The sequence below is a fragment of the Capra hircus genome, chromosome 2 (assembly GCF_001704415.2).
Source record: "Capra hircus breed San Clemente chromosome 2, ASM170441v1, whole genome shotgun sequence".
NCBI lineage: Eukaryota > Metazoa > Chordata > Mammalia > Artiodactyla > Bovidae > Capra > Capra hircus.
Genome location: NC_030809.1, coordinates 32725779 through 32747694, shown reverse-complemented (window position 1 = coordinate 32747694; position 21916 = coordinate 32725779). Strand labels below are relative to the sequence as shown.

Here is a 21916-nt window from a genome sequence, read left to right as displayed (position 1 = left end):
TTAAATAAACAGAGTAGCATTATGGGAGCACAGAGGGTGGATGGAATGAATGAATGGGTAAATATGATATGTGCACAAAGTCATTATCCTTATTTGAAAACAGGGAGAAAGGAGATACTCTGATATTATAGGAGTGACATTTAAACTTGTCCTTGAAGGATGAGCCGGTCTTTTCCAGATGAATGTAAAACTTCTTTCCTATTTAACTAAGACATGGGTCTCTCATATAAACCAAGATAGTGCTAAATTAAGTACACTAGAAATTTGATTCATGTAGAAGACTAAGCTTACAATGTAGGTAGTCTAGTATAACTAGCATATTTATTTGTAATATACAGGGACACATGTTTTCTATGCCTGCTTAATTAAACCATGTTGACTATACAGACATCATCCTGCTTGCACTGAATAAACCAGTTCTAATTTTACTTTATCCATGGCTACATAAATCCAATTAAACTGCTGTTCTTACTCAGAAAGCTGCTTTCAAAATTTAATAGGGTTATTTAAGAAATAGAGTGGATTTCATGGGAACCTGCATAGTGTATGCATGAGCTAAACAAAGAAAAAGAGACAAATGCCAACCAATTCAAACTTGGAGTTAACATTTTTTTCCTGTGGCTTCTTCCCCCTTTCTTCAATATCATACATTTTAATATGATCTATGGGTTTCTGCTTCTGATGATAATAAAAATAAGGTGAGTCAATTTCTGAGATTTTTGTATACTGTGAAGTCTAAAACATTTAGCTTTGAAATTAACATTTATAGCTTTAAAATCTAGGGACATCTCAAATTAGAAATCAAATTTTGAATGCCTTTTAAAATCATGTAGTTTAATGAGACTATATCAGCAGTCATTCCTTTACATATTGCATTCTGTAATTAGGCTTTTATGGGTCATTTCAGACAGAGATAGACACCAATTAAAAACAAAACACAATTACATAGTACCAACCAGAACTCATCACCCCCTTTCTAGCACTAATCTAGAGTCAAATAAGAATAGGACTTATAAATATAAAGATTTAAAAATTACAAATATATCTTTCTATAGAATTACAAGAAGTATTGAGGGCTTTTTTTTCTCCCCCTTTCATGGCTTACTTTTGATTTCAAGACTTCAGAAACTGGAAGGAGGTAATCCTCATAGGAACCATTTTGAAGAAAAGATTTTTTAAATTGAATTGTAGAGTGCAGCATTCTTAAACTTTCTGTAAAAGAGGAGAAAAGAATTACCTTATGCGAACTGCAAGGTCATTTAGGAAATCTATTTGAAAGACACCTTCATCCTAATTTATTACTACGTTTTTTCTAAGATAATAGCCTACTTGAATCTAACTATAAAATGAGTGAAAATTTAATCTTTACTTGAACCATGGAGGCTATAGAATTCATTATTTTTAAAATATTCATAGATATTCTGCTTAGAGACAAAAATATTTCCAGCAAAGTTGCTACACAGTATTGGTTCTTTGTGAACTGAATATGCTTTTATTTGGGGTATATTATTAAGCTGAAGGATTTGAGAGAGAATAGGTTGTATAATCACTGTGATACAAATATGCCCTTCTACCCTTGATTAATTCACGCCCGGTATAGAGAGATCACACTCAAATATTTGTTGTGCTATTTGCTTGCCATTAAGTCTCAAAAAAAAAAAAAAAAAAACTATTTTGGTGTAGGAATAATGAATGTATATCTCCTACAAATAGACGTTTTATCTTTAAAAAAGAAAAAGAAATATTTGATTAAATGTAATCTTCACAGTTGTCCGTGTAGGTAGAAGATGGAAAACAAAGTGCGTAAGGATAGGAAGTAAAAAATAGTCTGCTACAAAAATGCCTTTATTTATGTAATTTACATCTTCTTTTGGAAGTCTTCATTATCCTTTTTATTATTTTTTGACAACTAAGATTAAAGGTATAGAAAATGTCATGGAGAGTTATGCGAACTCCTAATTCTGGAGACATGGAAAGTTTATCTAGGTGGTCACTGTCACCTTGGGCTTCCCGGATAGCTCAGTTGGTAAAGAAATCTGCCTGCAATGCAGGGGACCCTGGTTTGATTCCTGGGTCAGGAAGATAAGCTGGAGAAAGGATAGGCTACCCACTCCAGTATTCTTGGGCTTTCCTGATGGCTCAGCTGGTAAAGAATCTGTCTGCAATGCAGGAGACCCCGATTCGATTCCTGGGTTGGGAAGATACACTGGAGAAAGGAAAAGCTACCCACCCCATTATTCTTGGGTTTTCCCTGGTGGTTCAGCGGGTAAAGAATCTGCCCACAATGAGGGAGACCTGGGTTCAATCCCTGGGTTAGGAAGGTCCCCTGGAGAAGGGAAAGGCTACCCAGAATTCCATGGACTATCCATGGGGTTGCAAAGAGTCAGACATGACTGAGTGACTTTCACTTACTTACTCTCACATTATTTCTTATATGGTTATTATACATTAAATTTTGTCCAGGTGGCCAGGTGGTACTAGCAGCTACAACAGGAGTAGTAATATAATAATATGATTAGATATTACTTCGTATATCAAACCACTGAAACAGATGGATATGGAAACAAAGGTTTTAAAAGTTTCTTCTGCTTTAAAGCAAACATAAGACTTTATTTTAGAACAAAATTAGAAACCATGAGTAGCATTTTGACTCTTAAGAAAGAAGAGCATTACCTTTTGATCCCCTGGCTAAATTGCCAGTGACATTTCTCACACATGCCAAGTAAGGAATATAAGGACTATCTGCTGATATATTTAAGAGGGCATCTTCAAACTTTTCCAGTATTAGGAGCCTATAGAATTAGAAAAGAAGATGCAAATTAAGTCATATAGAAATAAAGTAAAGCTATTTTGTTTCGATTCTGTGAGTCCCTAGTTGTCTGGCATTTGGTTGACTTGAGCATTGAAACCCTGGCAAGTAGGACATCTTCCCCCATCCAGCCCAACTGCACAATGACAGCACTACTCTGGATTCTCTGAGTGTTTACCTTTTCCATGGGCATTACCTTTATATTTAATTACTTTAATATCCAATCTAAGTGATCTTAAGATCATTTCTAGGCACGTTTACTTGAAAGAAAAATCACTGGGCTAGCGTTGCCAGATAAAAGACAGCTGAATTTCAGCAAAATAACAAATAATTTTTCAGTGTACGTACATCCCACAAGTCTTGCATGTTTCTTTCCTTTCCTTTTTCCTCTAAATCTGGCAACCCTCTCTCTGGACTTCAGCTTCCTCTTTCGTCAAATGAGAGATAGGGGGCTGGGTGATCTGCTAGACTCCCCTCCACTTATAACATTCTCTAAATAATTTAAATTCATGTAGTTGTGATTAAGAAGAAATGGTAGACTCCAACTGAATAATGTCAGTTCCTTTTTTTTCTTTAAGCAACCAACTCAGAGTTCCCCAATTAACCACTTTGTATATTCCTTTCAAATCGACTGCATGTGAGGACATAGTCTAATATTTTTGAGGCAAAGCTATGTGAGTAAATGTGTGCATGTTACACAAGCTCAGTCACTTCATCTGTGAGGCTGCATCTCTGTTTTTAATTTCTTCCCTTACTGTCTATTATTGAATTTGATGTACAGCAGAGACAGAATAAATGTCAATGGTTGATTTGGGTATCATCTATTTTGAATCAAACTGCACAGCACACAAATTAACTAGTTATATTAGATGTTAACTTAGATTTTATTCAAATACTAATGGAAGAGACTCATCCTGGCATAGCCAGTAAACATGTAGGATGATGTTTGCACTAACATTAAAGCCTCAGGGTATTTGGATGTGGGTTAATGACACTGGATCCTTGAGGAACTTAAACAAGAAAATCTATGGAAAGAAAAGTCTCTAACAATTACCAGTCAGGGCACAGCTTATTGGTCAGATGGCTGACTTTCATTTAAATATAGTCCATAGCTCCCATGTTTAGAAAAACTGCACCCATGCCTGAGCTTTCTTGCTTTTGTTCAGGCACTTCTTTGACCAGAGACTCTCCTCTTATTATTGCCTCTCTTTCTTTTGTGTTTGTCTTCCTCTTTGTCATAATTATTATAGCACTGAGCCATTTCCATCTTAGTGCCATGTTCAATAGCAACATATTTTTCTAACTTTTCAAATGAAATAGCACAAGAACTTCTCATGACAAATTTTCAAGCTTTACATAAAAGAATATTGAGCTAAAAGTGACCTTGAAATATCATATCAGCCATTATCTTAGTTCCATGAAGAACATTTGATTACCAAGATTTTTGAGATTATATTTAATATATATCAAAAATTAAGATATATATATATATGCCAACTGTTTTGGCATAAACATCTCAAGTATTTCTTTAAACCATTTAATTTACATATTTTATATAAAATGTTACCTACATCCTAAGAATGCTTACAAAAAAAGATGAAATTACAGATATATCCGTGCATGTTGTTCATGTACACACACAACAAAAAAGAAGTAACTTTAGTGCAAAAATAAGGAGGAAGGAGAAGAGCTATGAGGGAAAAAATATTTTTGAGCAGCTTTCCAAAGAAAATTCTGGACTACAAACACTTTTATCTCATGTCAAGTATTTCCATTCTGTGATTATTTTAAAGTGGGAATGGAAAGGTAGCCCAAAGGTAAGAAATCCCTTAATTTCACCAATCTCAACAAGAGCTAACTTAAAAGTAATGAATTCTTCCTAATAAACTGTCAGCTAGCTGTCAGCTACCAACTACATTTGTTGTATAATTTTCACATCTGAATAGCTAGCACTGTCAATGCTATGGATGCCCCCAAGGCTCTGATAAAGATACCTGGCTTCAGCAATAAGTATCCAGTTGTCTCAAGTCAGAGGTTTTTGTTTTTGTTTTTGTTTTTAATATTTTGCTGGCTATATAGGGGATGTGTTTAAAAGACTTGATTATTTGGAATATGGAATCCTGTCTGGGGGAAAATTGCCCAGGGTTGCAAGACTGCTCTAAGGAGGAACATCTGGTTCAGGCACCTTAGAGGAGAGATATAGGGGCAGAAAGAGGAGGTGGTTGTTGATGGAAGAATTTTTCCTAGAATTACCCAGAGTTGGGAAACTTCTCACTGATTAATAGAAAGTTTATAAACAATTGCATAGATTCTATTTTAGAAAAAGAAATGAATAGTTAAAAATAACTCCTACTATTTGTTTCCATTTTCATTAGCTCACAAAAACATATCTTTTGGAACTAAAGTCAAATAATTTCAATAGGATAATTTATCAGGCCAAAACAACTTTTACATAACAGGTCACCTAGTCTCTAAATTTGCCTTGAACTATGTGAATTTACTTCAGTGAGCTTCTACAGGCAACTGCTTGAATTTTCTACCATAACTGTTAGTTACTTCAGAGAACTGCTTATATTAATGATCCTTAGAAGCCAACATTACTGCTGTTATTTCCACTGCCTATTCACTGTCTCAGAAATAGGTAAATATATAAACATTTACATGAACCACAAACTGTCCAAAATTAAATAACTTATAAACAGTCTTGGCTACTTGAATGCTACTGAAGCAAACAAAGTTTGCATTACCTTGGGGCTTTGATTTTTAATGTCAATTTTTAAAAACTGAGATCAACAGTAATGTAAAAAGTTGGAGACTTTTACACCTTTCATATGAAGATGAAAGTCTTTGAAAAGAGTTGGAAATTGGGCCTCCAGCTAGATTTTCCTCATAGACATAAGGTGACCTATCCAGACAGAACATGTGGGATCTAGTTATGCAATCTTAGAACTGAAAACCAGATCTTCATGTCACTTATCTAAAAGTATCACTGAATAATACCAAAAAACAAGTTTCAACTTTACTGCACTTCAACTTTAACTTTTTCTTTCATCAGTCAATAGTTGATTTTGTCTATTCCATGGTCTTACACACTGATGAAAGAATGATGTTTATGAATCGTGCTGCTTGCTTATTCAGTCAAGTTACTTACCAATTTAGAAACAAACCAAAACACCAACAAAGACTTACTGTGCAGCCAGGCTGCTTGGGGATAGTGACTGTCTATCTTCCTCACTCCACAAATGTGTTGTATTATCAGAGCCACCTAAAGAGATAACATTTAGCATTTCATTAAATGATTTATTTTTCTAAGTAAAAATCATCCCAGGTCAAATTAATGGGAAGAAAAGCAGGCAGTCTGCAGAATTTTTCTCCAAACGACTTTACAGAGATGTCTAAGCTCAGCTGGAAACAGTTAAAATATGTATTTATCAATTGCCTCCCAACTGAAATAATCCCAATGGTTAGGCACATGCATTTCTAACAAATTATTTCTCTGGGCATCAAACCATTACATTATTTTATCCTATATGCATAGATGACTCAAATATCGTAATGCAGATTGACTACCTTGGTGACTTGTTAATCAAATGAAACCAATTTCAATCTCATGAGTCACTGGATTTTTTCATTTGTTTGCCTTCAGTTGTCTAGAATGTAGCCTTAGGAAACATCTGCCATCACTAATCTATATTTTTTATCTTTCAAAACCAGCCAGTGATTTCGATTGAATGCAGCTGTGAATGCAAATTAACTAATGTTTATAGAACCATTCTGAGTGGTCTCAAATAATGTGAGGTTTGGAGTGTGGAAGGCAATCACTAAGTTGTGTCTAATGGAAACCATATATGAAGATCTAACTCAACACAGAGAATTGCCCCTAGAAGTTAAATGGGTCCCTGAGTCAGCTTGCTGCATAGCATTCTATCATTGCAGGGTAAGTGCAGCTGACTAGTAGTCCATATATAACACAGGGAGTGCAGTCTGGCACTCTGTGGTGACCTAGAGGGGCTGGATGGGGGGAGGGGAGGGAGGCTCCAGAGGGAGAGTATATACATATAATTATGACTGATTTATGTTGCTGTATGGCAGAAACCAACACAAAAAGCAATTTTCTTCCAATTAAAATTTTTTCTAAAAATACACTTTCCTGAATTAAAAAATATATATATAAGTCCAACAACATTCATATGCAAAATTTAAAAATGGCTATTGCATAAATAAAAACATCAGAAATCCAGTGCTTTCACATTCAACTCCTTTAAGGAAATGGTATTACTTATTTCACTGTTCTTATAGACACTCTTAATTCTTCATAAATAATCCAGAAGTTCCAGTGCTGTCATTTTTCAACACTGGCCTTATCATTTTCAATAGGGTACTTTATCGATAGCTTTAATTCTTCTCCCATTGTCTCTAGTTAGTGTGTTCTAAAGTCTTCTAAAAAGGTCGTAGCACAGAACTGGGCAGCCATCTGTACTTTTCTCATGCTGATCATTTTGTTTATTTAAATAAGCATGCATGTAAAAGACTCACAGAATTAAAAACCTCCTTGTCTTCCTCGGTATCAGTCATGTCTGAGTAATGTCTGTACCATCCCTAGTAACTTGGCAGAATGGCTTTCTCAGTTTTCCTCTCTAGCAGGAGTCCCTCTCTTCTCTGCTCAAGACAGCTAAGTATTATTGCTCTAAAGACAGCAATGTATCAATGAGTGAAAGGGCCAAGAAGAAGATACTCAGTATAAATAAACCTAATTAATAATGGTAATAACCATTATTTATTGGCATCCATATATAGAATTGGAGAAGGAAATAGCAACTCACTCCAGTATTCTTGCCTAGGAAATCCCATGGACAGAGTCTGAGCCTGGTGGGTCACAGTCCATGGGTCGCAAAGAGTCAGACACAACTTAGCAACTGAGCACATAAATAGAATAATCCAGGATAGGACTCTGTGAAGATTTATGCTTCTGCAGTGTAAAAGTATATAAAACCATTTTTCCAAGATCAAATTTTGCTCACTTTGAACTCCTATGAGTTCATCAGCATTTGTATACTATATGACTGAGTCCATTAGCATTTGTATACTATATGGTTATGAAATGTCTTTTCTTCATCAGATTATTAAAATGAATAGCTAATAGAAATTAACTTTGTATATATCAATTATAGGCTTGACCTTGATGTTAAGTATGGACTTTGCCCTCTGGGCACTTGTCCTTCTGGACTTTAAAGTATCTGAGAAGTACCGTATTGAATGGGTTTTAATGAAGTGGAAATTGTTACAGCCCTTTAAAAAGCAAGGTTTAATTTTTATTTGTAGAAGTAGTCATATATAAAAATGATGCCCAAAGACAGAGAAAGAAATCTAGTGCACAGATACCTCTTTTCACCAGTAAACATGGCTTTTTGTTTAAAGATGTAATTTCATGTAATTTACCGCTTGGCAAAAGAATAAACTTCAATGAGCCAAAAAAGGTAATCTTCACCCTCAAAACTCAGTTTTATAAATGGAAATACTAAACAGTGAAGCAGGGATCCTTACTGGGTCAGAGCTGAGAATTAGATTCCTTAAAACAGGAAGTTAAGATTCCTTAAAACATCTTCTCAAATGTTTATTGGCATCTCTGTATTGTCATGGTTGCTGAGGAGGCTTCTGAAAAAACCTTGAAGTGTGTTCATAATCAAGGCTGAATCAAAAGTAGACATGGGGTGTGGAAGTTTGAATCAGAAATAGACATGGAGTGCAGAGAGGAATGGAGCGATGGCTACTGAAAAATGGATCATGTGGGAAGGAAGCTGGCACAATGAATCGCACTCTATGACTGGCTGAAAGTGGAGCCATTCTGAGGCTGAGTGGTGGCAAGTACTTGTGTGAAGTATCCTAGAAGCAAGTGTGTACATGTCTCAGATGGTAAATATGAGTAAGGCCATTTAACAGAGCTTGGGGACCTGGCTTTGGGCATAGACAGATTCAGGCTCTCAATCTCAGTTTAGTCACTTGCTGGATGTATAACATAGGCAAAGTGCCCAGTCTTCCTTTGCCTTAGTTGTTTTGTCTGCAAAATGGGATAATAAATACCTCTTATAGAGTTGTTTTGGTGATAGAAAGGACTTAAGATAATAAAATATTTATCATCGACACACACAAAAAGAACACTACCTTTTTATTTTTTCTACTTTCTTCGTTTGAAAGAAGAGAATGAGACATTTAAAGCTATCTGAGTCCTGTCAATCATTAGAGAGGACCCAAGCAAGCAACTCTGATCTGAGTGACCATTTCACTCCAGTTTGTTTACTGTAAAGCCAAGGGAGGACATGTGTTCACAAATACCACTAAATGCTATAAAGAGTAAGCATGGGTGGCTTGGGCAACATGGCAGGTATTTGTACTTCAGAACAAGTTTGGGTTTCCTGAAGGATTCCCAAAAATACTTGGAATAATTTTTCAAAGGTCATGAAATTTCTGCTCAAGCATGCATGCATGCAGGGGCTTGGGGTTAGTGACATAGGAACTGACCTTAATACTACGGCATTGGTATCTTTAGACTGATGAAGTCACATGTGTAGGAAATTTTTAAAAACAAACATAAGCACATCTAATTCTAAAAATAAAAACATATATCCTTAATGTATTAATATTTCCTTGTCATTCTGATTATCCAATGGCATGGTTTAACACATGTCAAAATTATGAGCATGATCATAGAAATGCAACATGGCCATTGTTAAGTATTGAAAATTGAGCTATATTGTTCATCAGGAAAAGTATTTTGCTGCCTCAGTTAATAAAAGGTTCTTTGGCTTCTAAGGCACTAAAGAACTTACGTCCTTTGTAACAAAAATTTCAACTTTATCCCTCTATACAATTAAAAGGTATGAGTCTGAAGATGAAAAGGAAAAGAATGGTAAGAAGAAATCTGAAGTTCTCAAGTCTTTAAAATGCAAACAGAAAAATGTACAGAGGAAATAATTAGTGTTTGTTATTGCACTGTCTGGTTTTTCTGGGCTGGACCTTTTCTTAAAAGCACAAGGCTATTTTTTTAACCCTAATGCTCATGAAGACCACTGAATTTAACAACAATCAATCCTGCAAGCTAGTCATTAATTCTGTGACTGAAAAGGCTATGGTTTTTCCAGGGGTCATGTATGGATGTGAGAGTTGGACTGTGAAGAAGGCTGAGTGCCGAAGAATTGATGCTTTTGAACTGTGGTGTTGGAGAAGACTCTTGAGAGTCCCTTGGACTGCAAGGAGATCCAACCAGTCCATTCTGTAGGAGATCAGCCCTGGGATTTCTTTGGAAGGAATGATGCTAAAGCTGAAACTCCAGTACTTTGGCCACCTCATGCGAAGAGTTGACTCATTGGAAAAGATTCTGATGCTGGGAGGGATTGGGGGCAGGAGAAGAAGGGGACAACAGAGGATGAGATGGCTGGATGGCATCACCGACTCGATGGACGTGAGTCTGAGTGAACTCTGGGAGTTGGTGATAGACAGGGAGGCCTGGCGTGCTGCGATTCATGGGGCTGCAAAGAGTCGGACACGACTGAGTGACTGAACTGAACTGAACTGAAGAAATTGGTATCCAAGAGTATGTTAGATCCTCCTTCAAGAAGTCTTTAAATCCTTTAAAACCAGCGTTTTATATGAAAATAGTTTAAGATCTTGTAAATAAACAATCAGCTTGTGACCTGATTACTTATCTATAATTCAAAAGTCAAGTCTACATACTTAAAAGCTGGCAAGCTCAGTTGAGAAAGCCTATTCCTAAACTCATTCAGAAGCAGTAAATACTAACCAAACATTTCACTTGTGAAGTAGGGATTTATTCCTTATAGTCCTACATGTTTGTCTGTATATGACTGTGTTTGTGTGTGTGTCTGTGCACTTCTCTATATGCAAAGATGATCTTTTCTGATTCACTAGCAAGATGCTATCGTTTGTCTTACTAGGTGGGACAGTAGGTCTATACTGATCTATTCACGCTCTGATATCCATCATGAATTTTCAAGATGGCTGGCTGAAGGGTGAGTTTTATCCAAAGACTCATTCTGATTAAAAAGTCAAATTTTGGGAAAAAGGGCAAAAGTACTGCAATTCAGTGTAGGCATTTGTTCAAAAAGTTGTGGTAGAAATCTACTTGTTGAGGCTTAGTCCCTTTCTCTGATATTTATTTTTTCGTACCAAGCATAAACATAGCTTTATAATATAGCTAAGAGAGACCATTTTCATAAAAATAAAAATCCTAGAGAGTCACAGCCTCTTTTCCAACCATTTCTCCTTGTCTCCACACTTTGGTTAGCTAAAGATCCAGATTTAATGGTAACATATGTTCCCACCTAAGAATAATGTCATGCATAAATGGTTGCTTCAGTTGCATTTTGTTTTTTATTCCTAATGGAACTGAATACAGAATTGCAATGCAGAATTCAATACAGAAAGATAGAAATATAATACCTTCAGATGGGGAGTCCAGGGTATACAGCAGATGTTTAACAGATTTATGGAGAGTTCTGAAACCTTCGTTAGTTGTGACACGTGGATAAACCTTCTGCACAACCAGCAGCACACTAACAAGTCGAAAAACAATTAAACCAGATTGCATTTCAACATTTGCAGACAGAAACAAAAGGTTATTCAAGAAGAAAATAGCTACAGTATTGAAAATTATTCTTATAACATAAAAGACAGGATGCTGCTTTGTCATTTAATTGCTTGTTTGTCTGTTCATGCACAAAATCCCAACAAAATATTCTTGAACCATACAGGATTCTAAAGCCTAAAAGGTCTTAAAGTAAGGAGTGAAGTTCACATCAGTTTTTTTTGTTGTTGTTGTTAAAATCTAAAAATAAGTGGTTAGAAACAGCAGTTTCCAATAAAAGGATACCTCTTCTTTTGTTTTTAAAGGAAAAAAATTAAATATTGGAAATTATTTTCATTAAAAATTAAGCCCAGATAAAGGATCCACTTTCAAGAATAATTATTAATTATTTGATAAACATTTATCTTTTGCTAAACAAATGTTAATTTTTTTTTAATGGGAGCTTGCCCTAATTAGAGATTGCATTCTATCCTCTAAGTAGCCCACAGGCACTGCTCCAAGGGGTAGCTCAAAATTAATATCCACACTAACTGGCATTGTCTTCCCAGGATTTTTATGTTACTAATAAGATGGGCAGTCTACACTGGGAATGAAAAATCAGCAAATTTACTTGTTCATGCTTGAGTTCATTCAGTATTTCCAAAAAAATCAATTACCGACTTAAGAAATGCCTCTTTTTTATCTCCTATTGTCATTGGCACATTTAAAAAATGTTAGCATTGTACAAGTATGTTTGAATTTCACAAATACTGTGAGGCAATATATTAATGGCAATGTATATATATGAGTGGTAACTTAGAACAAAAGGCTTTGTTAAGGATTTGCTATTGTGAAGTTAAATGTAGTACATATTAGCTAATAGCTCTTCCATATGTATCTTAGTCAACTGAAAGGTCACATCAGCAACAGCATGTGCATATACTTTCTACAATATTTTTGGAATTTTTAATATTTAAATTAAGATCATTTTAATTTTAGCTCCTAACCATGAATGACTATTATATTCAGAGCGTTAACTTTTGAATGTTCTCTAATTTCTAGTAGGTATGTGTATGGATATACAAACATATATCTATTTATTTATGGGCTTCCCTGGTGACTCAGTGGTAAAGAATCTGCTTGCAGTGCAGGAGCTGCAGAAAGACAAGGGTTCAATCCCTGGGTCAGGAAGATTCCTGGAGGGGGACATGGCAACCCACTCCAGTATTCTTGCCTGGGGAATCCCATGGACAGAGGAACCTGGCAGGCTACAGTCAACTGGATCTCAAAGGGTCAGAGATGACTGAAGCAACTTAGCATGCATATTTATAGAATTATAATTTTATTTGCTTCTCTAATATTTCCAAAAAGTCAATTCATTTGTCTTGTTATGGAACACTAAAGTTCAAAAGTTAAATAACTTACACAAGGTTATCCAAATGAATAAAGCTGATTGTGTCTAATTTCAAAGTTTCTGCTCTTTCTCCTCTACATCTTGACTCTGGCGCTTTGCCCCAGCATGGCAGAGAAGAGGACAGACCATTTCTGCACTGAGCTACAGCCATTGTTAGCTTGTCTTTCCAGCTGTGTGTTTGGCCATGGTGGGATGGCTGAATTTTTCTCGCCTGTGCTTTGTATACATAACAGCTGATATGTCAGGCATTTTTATATTTGCCCCAAGAATCTCCTGGTTCTCAGACTTTGAGTTGTTTCTGAATCCTGCTGAGTATGGAGACCAGGTAAACGTTCTGACGTTGGAGATTTCTGCCAGCCTTCGCCCAGCTTGGTCTCTGCTTGACTCAGCTGATCTTTCGTCTCAAAGTAACACCTTCAAAGACTGAACATTTGGCAATCTCATTGTCAGCATTATTGTTATTAATATAACTAATAAAAATGTCAGTAGACGTAATTCATCTTTTTCTATCAAAACGCGACAAAAAAACGACACCTGACCCCCATCCTCTATGAGATCCTTGAAACTATTGATGAAGATAACTTTACTTCACTTCATTGGTTTTGTTTTTCTGTCCTGTTCATCATATACATATAGAAGTTATCCAAAACAAGTCTCCTTGTAAGGTAATCTAAAAAGGGGTTTTTGTGATTCATATCTAAGTATACCACTTCCTCCTCATAAATAGTGACTATCACCTGTTTTTTCATATGCTTTTCTTGATTTTTGAGATTGCTCATTTTTGCTAACCTCTGTCGTAATCTTGACATTTTGCAATCTGGTTTTGGTGACTGAACTACATAACAAGTTACAGCTTTACAAAACTGCTGGAGGAAATGACAGCAATGAGTTTTTATACAGTTTATTTGTTCATATTACTTGATCAACAAAGAGTAAGATAAACCAATGACTTGGTGACAAAATACAGTCACTTGTGAAGAATTAACAGCTTTTAGTGACACTTTAATAATAATATAAAGAAGATTTGACTTTAAAAAATGGTTGACATAAAAGGTCTTTTAACATAAATATAATGCAAGACATTTAAAGAAACAGATGAAGTTAATTTTAATAATATATTTTATTTGACCCAATATATCCAAAATATTATCATCTCAACATCTAATCAATATAAAATATATTAGTATATTATCTTTTATTGCATTATCTTCAGATTTCAAAGTATATTTTACACTAATGAAGCATCTCAACTCAGATGCTAAATTTTCATTGAAAATATTTAATCTGTATTAGAATTTCATTGCAATTACCAGTGAAAAGTAGATTCACATACCCATGTTGTTTCAAATATATTAAAAGTTTTTCTAATAAATTTAAATGAATTAAGAAACCTAGATGTCCATCAGCAGATGAATGGATAAGAAAGCTGTGGTACATATACACAATGGACTATTACTCAGCTGTTAAAAAGAATTCATTTGAATCAGTTCTGATGAGATGGATGAAACTGGAGCCGATTATACAGAGTGAAGTAAGCGAGAAAGAAAAACACCAATACAGTATACTAACACATATATATGGAATTTAGGAAGATCGCAATGACGACCCTGTATGCAAGACAGGAAAAAAGACACAGATGTGTATAGTGGACTTTTGGACTCAGAGGGAGAGGGAGAGGGTGGGATGATTTGGGAGAATGGCATTCTATCATGTATACTATCATGTAAGAATTGAATCGCCAGTCTATGTCTGACGCAGGATACAGCATGCTTGGGGCTGGTGCATGGGGATGACCCAGAGAGATGTTATGAGGAGGGAGATGGGAGGGGGGTTCATGTTTGGGAAAGCATGTAAGAATTAAAGATTTTAAAATTTAAAAACTAAAAAACTAAAAAAAAAAAATTAAAAAAAAAGAATAAAGTTTAAAATTCGATTCCCTGATGATAGCACACCAAGTGCTCAAAATCATGTGACACCCTGTGCACCTTAAATTTACAAAATTCAGCATATGCCAAATTTATTACACTAAAAAAATCCCACGAATAGCTAGAGGTTTTCATGTTAGCAAGAACAACTATATAAATTGGCAATACAATTTTAAATTAATTAATTAGCTAAATAATAAATAAGTAAAAATCAACTGCTTTAAAGAAAGTTATCCAGGTTAGAAAAAGTCATATGTCATCTGCTTTATAATAATCTGAAGCTATTTCTTTTAAAAGCTGTTTTCATTATTATGTAGACTGGTTTACAACATTCTAATCATTACCTGAGAACATATCTATGGTATAATGCAATAATTTTATTTTAAATTTTAAGGGAATTAAAATAGCCACAGTGCAATGTCCTTATGTAATTTGCTCTATCAAAATGATGTCTAATGTATTTTTAATTAATTTACTTTTGACCAAAGGGTATTTTTTTGGATCTTCCACCTTTCAGTGAGCATTATTTTGTGGGAGTTTGGTTTTTATTTGTTGTTTAATAACCAAATTTCATTAAGGTATAATTCACGTACAACATGATGAGCATATTTAAGGTTATTATTCAATAAGCTTTGACAATATGTACAATTATGTAACCACCATGCTAAATAAGATATAAAATATCTTATTTTAAGGTGATATAAAGTATCACCTTAAAAAAGTTTTGTCATGCTTCCAACAGTTGCCCCAATATCCACTGTTCTGATTTCTAACACTGTACATTAATTTTGTTAATAATACAATATCTACACATCTAGTATGTATTCCTTTTCTTTTTTTTTTTGGACTAGATTCTTTTGCCAGCATAATATTCATAAGATTTATCTATGCTGTTGTGTGATTAAGTAATCTGTTTATTATTCTTAACTGAGTAGAATTCCAATTTTTCATCCATTCTGTTTAGGGATATTTGTTTTTCTCTCAATTTCTAGCTATTGTGAATAAATCTGCTGTAAGCATTAGCATGCAAATCTTCATGTGGGCATATGTTTTAATTTTCTTGGGTAAATAACCAGGGGTAGAATGCTACATCACATGGTTCTATTTTTAGCTTCCTTAGAACCTGTCACACTGTTTTCTGACATGGTTATATCACTTTACACTCTAACTTGCAATGTATAAATTCTATTTGCTTTACATTCTTGCCAGCAACTGGGGTCACTCATCTTTGAAAACTGAATCCATTTTAGTGAGTGTTGCTGCTAAGTCACTTCAGTTGTGTCCGACTCTGTGCGACCCCATAGACGGCAGCCCACTAGGCTCCACCGTCCCTGGGATTCTCCAGGCAAGAACACTGGAGTGGGTTGCCATTTCCTTCTCCAATTTAGTGAGTGTTAGTGATAACTTGTTGTGGTCTCAAGAGTATCTTGACTTCTTTCATTGCTACATTGTACAACTCAAACAATCCCATTTCTCCTTTAATCGATTTACCTGTTTGTTTTCTAAAATAGAATATACAAGGGAGGAAGAGAACCAAGTGTCAAAATTCCGAGTGAATGAAAATATCCCGAAGAGCCAAAATGAGGACCAAATCAAATTTACTAATATCTTACTTCTTTTATAGTTTAGTTACAACATGTTATTTATTGTGGAAAGAGCACAGGTCTTGGATTCAGATTCCTTGAGTTTAGGTTCTAGCTTTACCACTTACTTACTTAGTTGTAGAACCTTGAGGAAGTCTTTTGACCTTCCTGAAAAAGTCATTTGACCTCCATGAAGGTGTGTTTTCTTTTTAATAAATGCAGATATCTGTGGTCTCAATCTCAAAGCACTGTTATGAGAATCAAATGAAATTAATATACCAACATGAGGGTTTATTACAAGGTCTTTGAATAAATATAAACACTTAGATTCTCCAGAGAAGATGAGAAAACTCTTTTCTGGTGCTTCAGACATTAACAATGGAATCCACTGTGCTCTTAGTGACATATTAGAGAGGTATCTGGGTTCTGGAGTATAAAACCCCAGGTTCAAACTCTCTTAGCTGTAAGATGATCAATTATTTAATTTTTACAGCCCTCTATTATCTCATTTATGAAATAAATGATAGTTCTGTTGTTAAGTTTCAATGTGAAATATATGAAGGGTCCAGTAAAGTGTTTGGCATGTAACAGGCACCAATAATTACTGATTATTAATGCAGTTGTTTTGTTTAATGCACATTTCCAAATTAGCTAGGCATCACAGCCAAAATCTGAAGTATGTGTTCATCAAATTCTAAATGCTAGCATGCTCAGATCTCATTTTTGAGGAAAACAGACTTTAAAGGGATTTTTTTCTGCAAGTTTTTCAAATCTTTGTGTCATTTATGTCAAATAAAGTCAACCCAATATGCAAGGTTATTTTTTTTTACCGTGTAGTACCAAAAATCCAATGAAATATTTTCATCTTGAGCATGTAAAATACTAGACGCACAGAGCCTTTGTTGTCCCTGAATGAGACTGTGCCATTCCAATCAACCGCTGGTCCTGCTCTATCATCTTTTCAGAGTTCTGGGATATCAACTGACATTACTGATGTTATGATTAGTGTTCCTCGTTTCCCTATATACATGTCAATAACCCTGATGACCACAGTGTATCTTTCTCCTTTGCTTATCTAATACCCTCACGTTCACTGCCAAAATCTGCAGTTAAGTGCTGAAAGGTTATTTGCTATGACAGAGGAGCCTGGTGGGCTTCCGTCTATGGGGTTGCAAAGAGTCGGACACGACTGACGCAAATTAGTAGCAGCAGTGATCTTCAAGGTAACATTAGAAGAAAAAAAAAAAGACTTCGTTATGAACAGTAATTCTTACCTGTTTGCATTTCGAAGCATATCAAATAGATTGCTCAGTGTGCTGTCATTCTGGAACACATTTGGAAAAGTAGAGAGAAGCTCCCACACAGCTGTCTGCTCTTGTACTTGTGAGAAAAAGGATAGCACTTTAACCATTTCCTGAAACATTGTCTTCTGGTTGTTTGGATCACTTGATAGCTTAAAAAAATAAAACCACAGACAGGGTGAGACGAGACTTCAATATCTGTAACCACATGGCTGACTGTCTTTGAAAACACTGAAAGTCTAGAGTTTCAGTTAAGTAATTCATATTTTCATTTAGTTTGAAGTAATCCTTTATTTTGGAGAAGGCGATGGCACACCACTCCAGTACTCTTGCCTGGAAAATCCTGTGGATGAAGGAGCCTGGTAGGCTGCAGTCCATGGGGTCACAAAGAGTCGGACACAACTGAGCGACTTCCCTTTCAATTTTCACTTTCATGCATTGGAGAAGCAAATGGCAACCCATTCCAGTGTTCTTGCCTGGAGAATCCCAGGGACGGGGGTGCCTGGTGGGCTGCTGTCTATCGGGTCACACAGAGTCAGACACGACTGAAGTGGCTTAGCAATCCTTTACTTGGAAAAACTGTAACCATTTCAAATGTTTTTACATGTAATTGAATTTTTTCCTATAATTTTAGATGTTGGCATATTTAATGTTTGATTATCAAAACCATTTAAACAAAATACTTGAAATTGGGTTTGGGGAAATTAAAATTAATTTCTTAAAATAAAATTAGCTTCTGAGTAATAAGTTTGTTTTTCTCTAGGATCTAGTTTAGGACATATAGAAAAATACTCTCTATATCCATTAGTAGTGCCTGCTCAATCTCTTAGTTATGTCTGACTATTTTTGACCCCATGGACTGTAGCCCACCAGGCTCCTCTGTCCATAGGATTCTCCAGACAAGAATACTGGAGTGGGCTGCCATTTCCGCATGCAGATCCATTAGCAGACCTTATATTATTTGCATAGAGAACCTTTAAAATTTAGGTGTTTTATGTATAAATGTGTGAATATATATATATACAAATATATGAAAATGTTTACTATTACAATTACACATACTTAACAAAATATTTCCAAAGTTCTGTTGCAATACAAGGAACTTTAGTTATAATAATGATTTATAGTGAATATCCTATAGTCACATCTTGTACTCTAAGCAAGCAAATAAAAGAAAGTCATGATATTTACTCTTGCTCTGGATCCCAGGTCCCAGATAATACCTTTAGAAGTATTTTCTTCATTATATTCCCACCCCAAACAATTTTCTTAGTAAGCTCATTCATACTAGTAGTCAGGCTTTAGTTGGATCTTAATTCAAGGTCTTTCATGTTGAAAATGTGATTTTGAACAAGGTATTCTTAGCCACACATTCTATATGGCTTCTGAGTTTGTTGAGATAGAATTCTAAGTGCTCTACGTTGAATTGGCATTATCATAACAGTGTTTCTAATCCAGTTCATTCGGAAAACTCAGGTTAATGAAGAGTAATTTAAGCATTCTGTACTTCAGTTCAGTTCAGTTCATTTCAGTTGCTCAGTCGTGTCTGACTCTTTCCAACCCAATGGACTGTAGCTCGCCAGGCTTCCCTGTGTATCACCAACTCCCAGAGCTTGCTCAAACTCATGTCTATCAAGTCAGTGATGCCATCCAACTACCTCATCCTCTGTTGTCCCTTTCTCCTCCTGCATTAGTGAGTCAGTTCTTCACATCAGGTGGCCAAAGTATTGGAGTTTCAGCTTCAGCATCAGTCATTACAACAAATAGTCAGGAATGATTTCCTTTAGGATGGATTGGTTTGATCTCCTTGCAGTCCAAAGGAATCTCAAGAGTCTTCTTCAACACCACAGTTCAAAAGCATCAATTCCTCGGTGCTCAGCTTGCTTTGTGGTCCAACTCTCACATCTATACGTGACTACTTGAAAAACCATAGCTTTGACTAGATGGACCTTTGTTGGCAAAGTTATGTCTCTGCTTTTTAATATGCTGTCTAGGTTGGTCATAGCTTTACTTTCAATGAGCAAGCATCTTTTAATTTCATGGCTGCAGTCAACATCTGCAGTGATTTTGGCACCCAAAAAAATAAAGTTTGTCGCTGTTTCCATTGTTTCCCCATCTATTTGCCATGAAATGATGGGACCGGATGCCATGATATTCATCTTTTGAATGTTGAGCTTTAAGCCAGCTTTTTCAGTCTGTTCCTTCACTTTCATCAACAGGCTCTTTAGTTCCTCTTTGCTTTTTGCCATAAGGGTGGTATCATCTGCATACCTGAGGTTATTGAGATTTCTCCTGGCAATTTTGATTCCAGCTTGTGCATCATCCAGCCCAGCATTTTCCATGACGTACTCTGCCTATAAGTTAAATAAGCAAGTTCACAATATACAGCCTTGACACGCTTCTTTCTGAATTTGGAACCAGTCCATTGTTCCATGTCTGGTTCTAACTGTTGCTTCTTGACCTGCATACAGATATCTCAGGAGGTAGGTAAGGTGGTCTGGTATTCCCATCTCCTGAAGAATTTTCCACAGTTTGCTGTGATCCACATAGTCAAAGGCTTTGGTGTAGTCAATAAAGCAGAAGCAGATATTTTTCTGGAACTCTCTTGCTTTTTTGATGCTCCAACGGATGGAGGCAATTTGATCTCTGGTTCTTCTGCCTTTTCTAAATCCAGCTTGAACATCTGGAAGTTCTCGATTCACATACTGCTGAAGCCTTGCCGGGAGATGAGATGAGTATAATTGTGAGGTAATTTGTGAATTCTTTTACATTGCCTTTCTTTAGGATTGGAATGAAAACTGACCTTTTCCACCCTGTGGTCACTGCTGAGTTTTCCAAATTTGCTGGCACATTGAGTGCAACACTTTCACAGCATCATCGTTCAGGATTTGAAATAGTTCAACTTGAATTCCATCACCTCCACTAGCTTTGTTCGTAGTGATGCTTTCTAAGGCCCACTTGATTTCGCATTCCAGCATGTCTAGCTCTAGGTGAGTGATTACACATTGTGGTTATCTGGGTCATGGAGATCTTTTTTGTATAGTTCTGTGTATTCTTGCCGCCTCTTCTTAATAAGTTCTGCTTCTGTTAGGTCCATAGCATTTCTGTCCTATAATGTGCCCATCTTTGCATGAAATGTTCCCTTGGTAACTCTAATTTTCTTGAAGAGACCTCTAGTCTTTCCTACTCTATTGCTTTCCTCTAATTCTTTGCATTATTCACTTCTTATCTCTCCTTTGGAACTCTGCATTCAGATGAGTATATCTTTCCTTTTCTCCTTTGCCTTTAGCTTCTCTTCTCAGCTATTTTTAAGGCCTCCTCAGACAATCATTTTGCCTTTTGCATTTCTTTCTCTTGGAGATGGTCTTGATCACCGCCTCCTGGAATGTCACAAACCTCCATCCATACAATAAAATTCATAGGATCAAAGGGGAAAATGTTAGATGTGAACATGTTTAATTTATTCTCATTTATAAAATTTTGAGGGAACTCAAAAATTTTGATTTTGTGAACTCTCATTGTGTGTGGAATTTCATTAAAAAAAGATGATAAAAAATATTTTCTTATTTTCACATCAATTTAGCATATAAAAAAGGTCATTAGCACTTCATATTATAAAGTTGTTGTTTCTAGTGTATAATATTTCGGAAAGAGGGTTACTCTTTGGTAAAAATCAAAGTTTTAAATTAGGTTTTATCTCAGAAGAAACATTTACCCATTATTCTAGCTTCTGTGAATTACCAGGCTCTGAGAGTTTAATTATTAAACTTACATTACATCCTGAGTAATCTCACTTAAAAATCTCAGAAAAAACAGTCAATCTTCATTCACCATAAACCAAAGTCAAATTTCATCTACAAAGATGAGATTCCATCTCTATATTAACCATAAAGCAACTGCGGTGTTGGAGAAGACTCTTGAGAGTCCCTTGGACTGCAAGGAGATCCAACCAGTCCATTCTGAAGGAGATCAACCCTGGGATTTCTTTGGAAGGAATGATGCTAGAGCTGAATTTCCAGTACTTTGGCCACCTCATGCAAAGAGTTGACTCATTGGAAAAGACTCTGATGCTGGGAGGGATTGGGGGCAGGAGGAGAAGGGGATGACAGAGGATGAGATGGCTGGATGGCATCACCAACTCGATGGACGTGAGTCTGAGTGAACTCTGGGAGTTGGCGATGGACAGAGAGGCCTGGCGTGCTGCAATTCATGGGGTCGCAAAGAGTCGGACACGACTGAGCGACTGAAATGAACTGAACTGAACTGAACTGAATATTTTTGGTTTAATGGATCATTTCAATCC

The 21916-nt window shown here is 35.8% G+C and overlaps 1 protein-coding gene across 2 annotated transcripts in view; it reads right to left on the bottom strand.

Annotated features, from left to right (window-relative positions):
• ABCA12 (ATP binding cassette subfamily A member 12) overlaps positions 1-21916 on the bottom strand; it is a 209076-nt gene that overhangs the window by 95758 nt on the left and 91402 nt on the right. For both annotated transcript variants that reach the window (XM_018059867.1, XM_018059874.1), the window contains exons 7-11: positions 17587-17765; positions 11267-11379; positions 5999-6074; positions 2674-2792; positions 1106-1212 (exon numbers count right to left, since the gene is read on the bottom strand). In XM_018059867.1, the coding sequence (XP_017915356.1) occupies positions 1106-1212; positions 2674-2792; positions 5999-6074; positions 11267-11379; positions 17587-17765 (594 nt within the window). The remainder of the gene's footprint in view (positions 1-1105; positions 1213-2673; positions 2793-5998; positions 6075-11266; positions 11380-17586; positions 17766-21916) is intronic.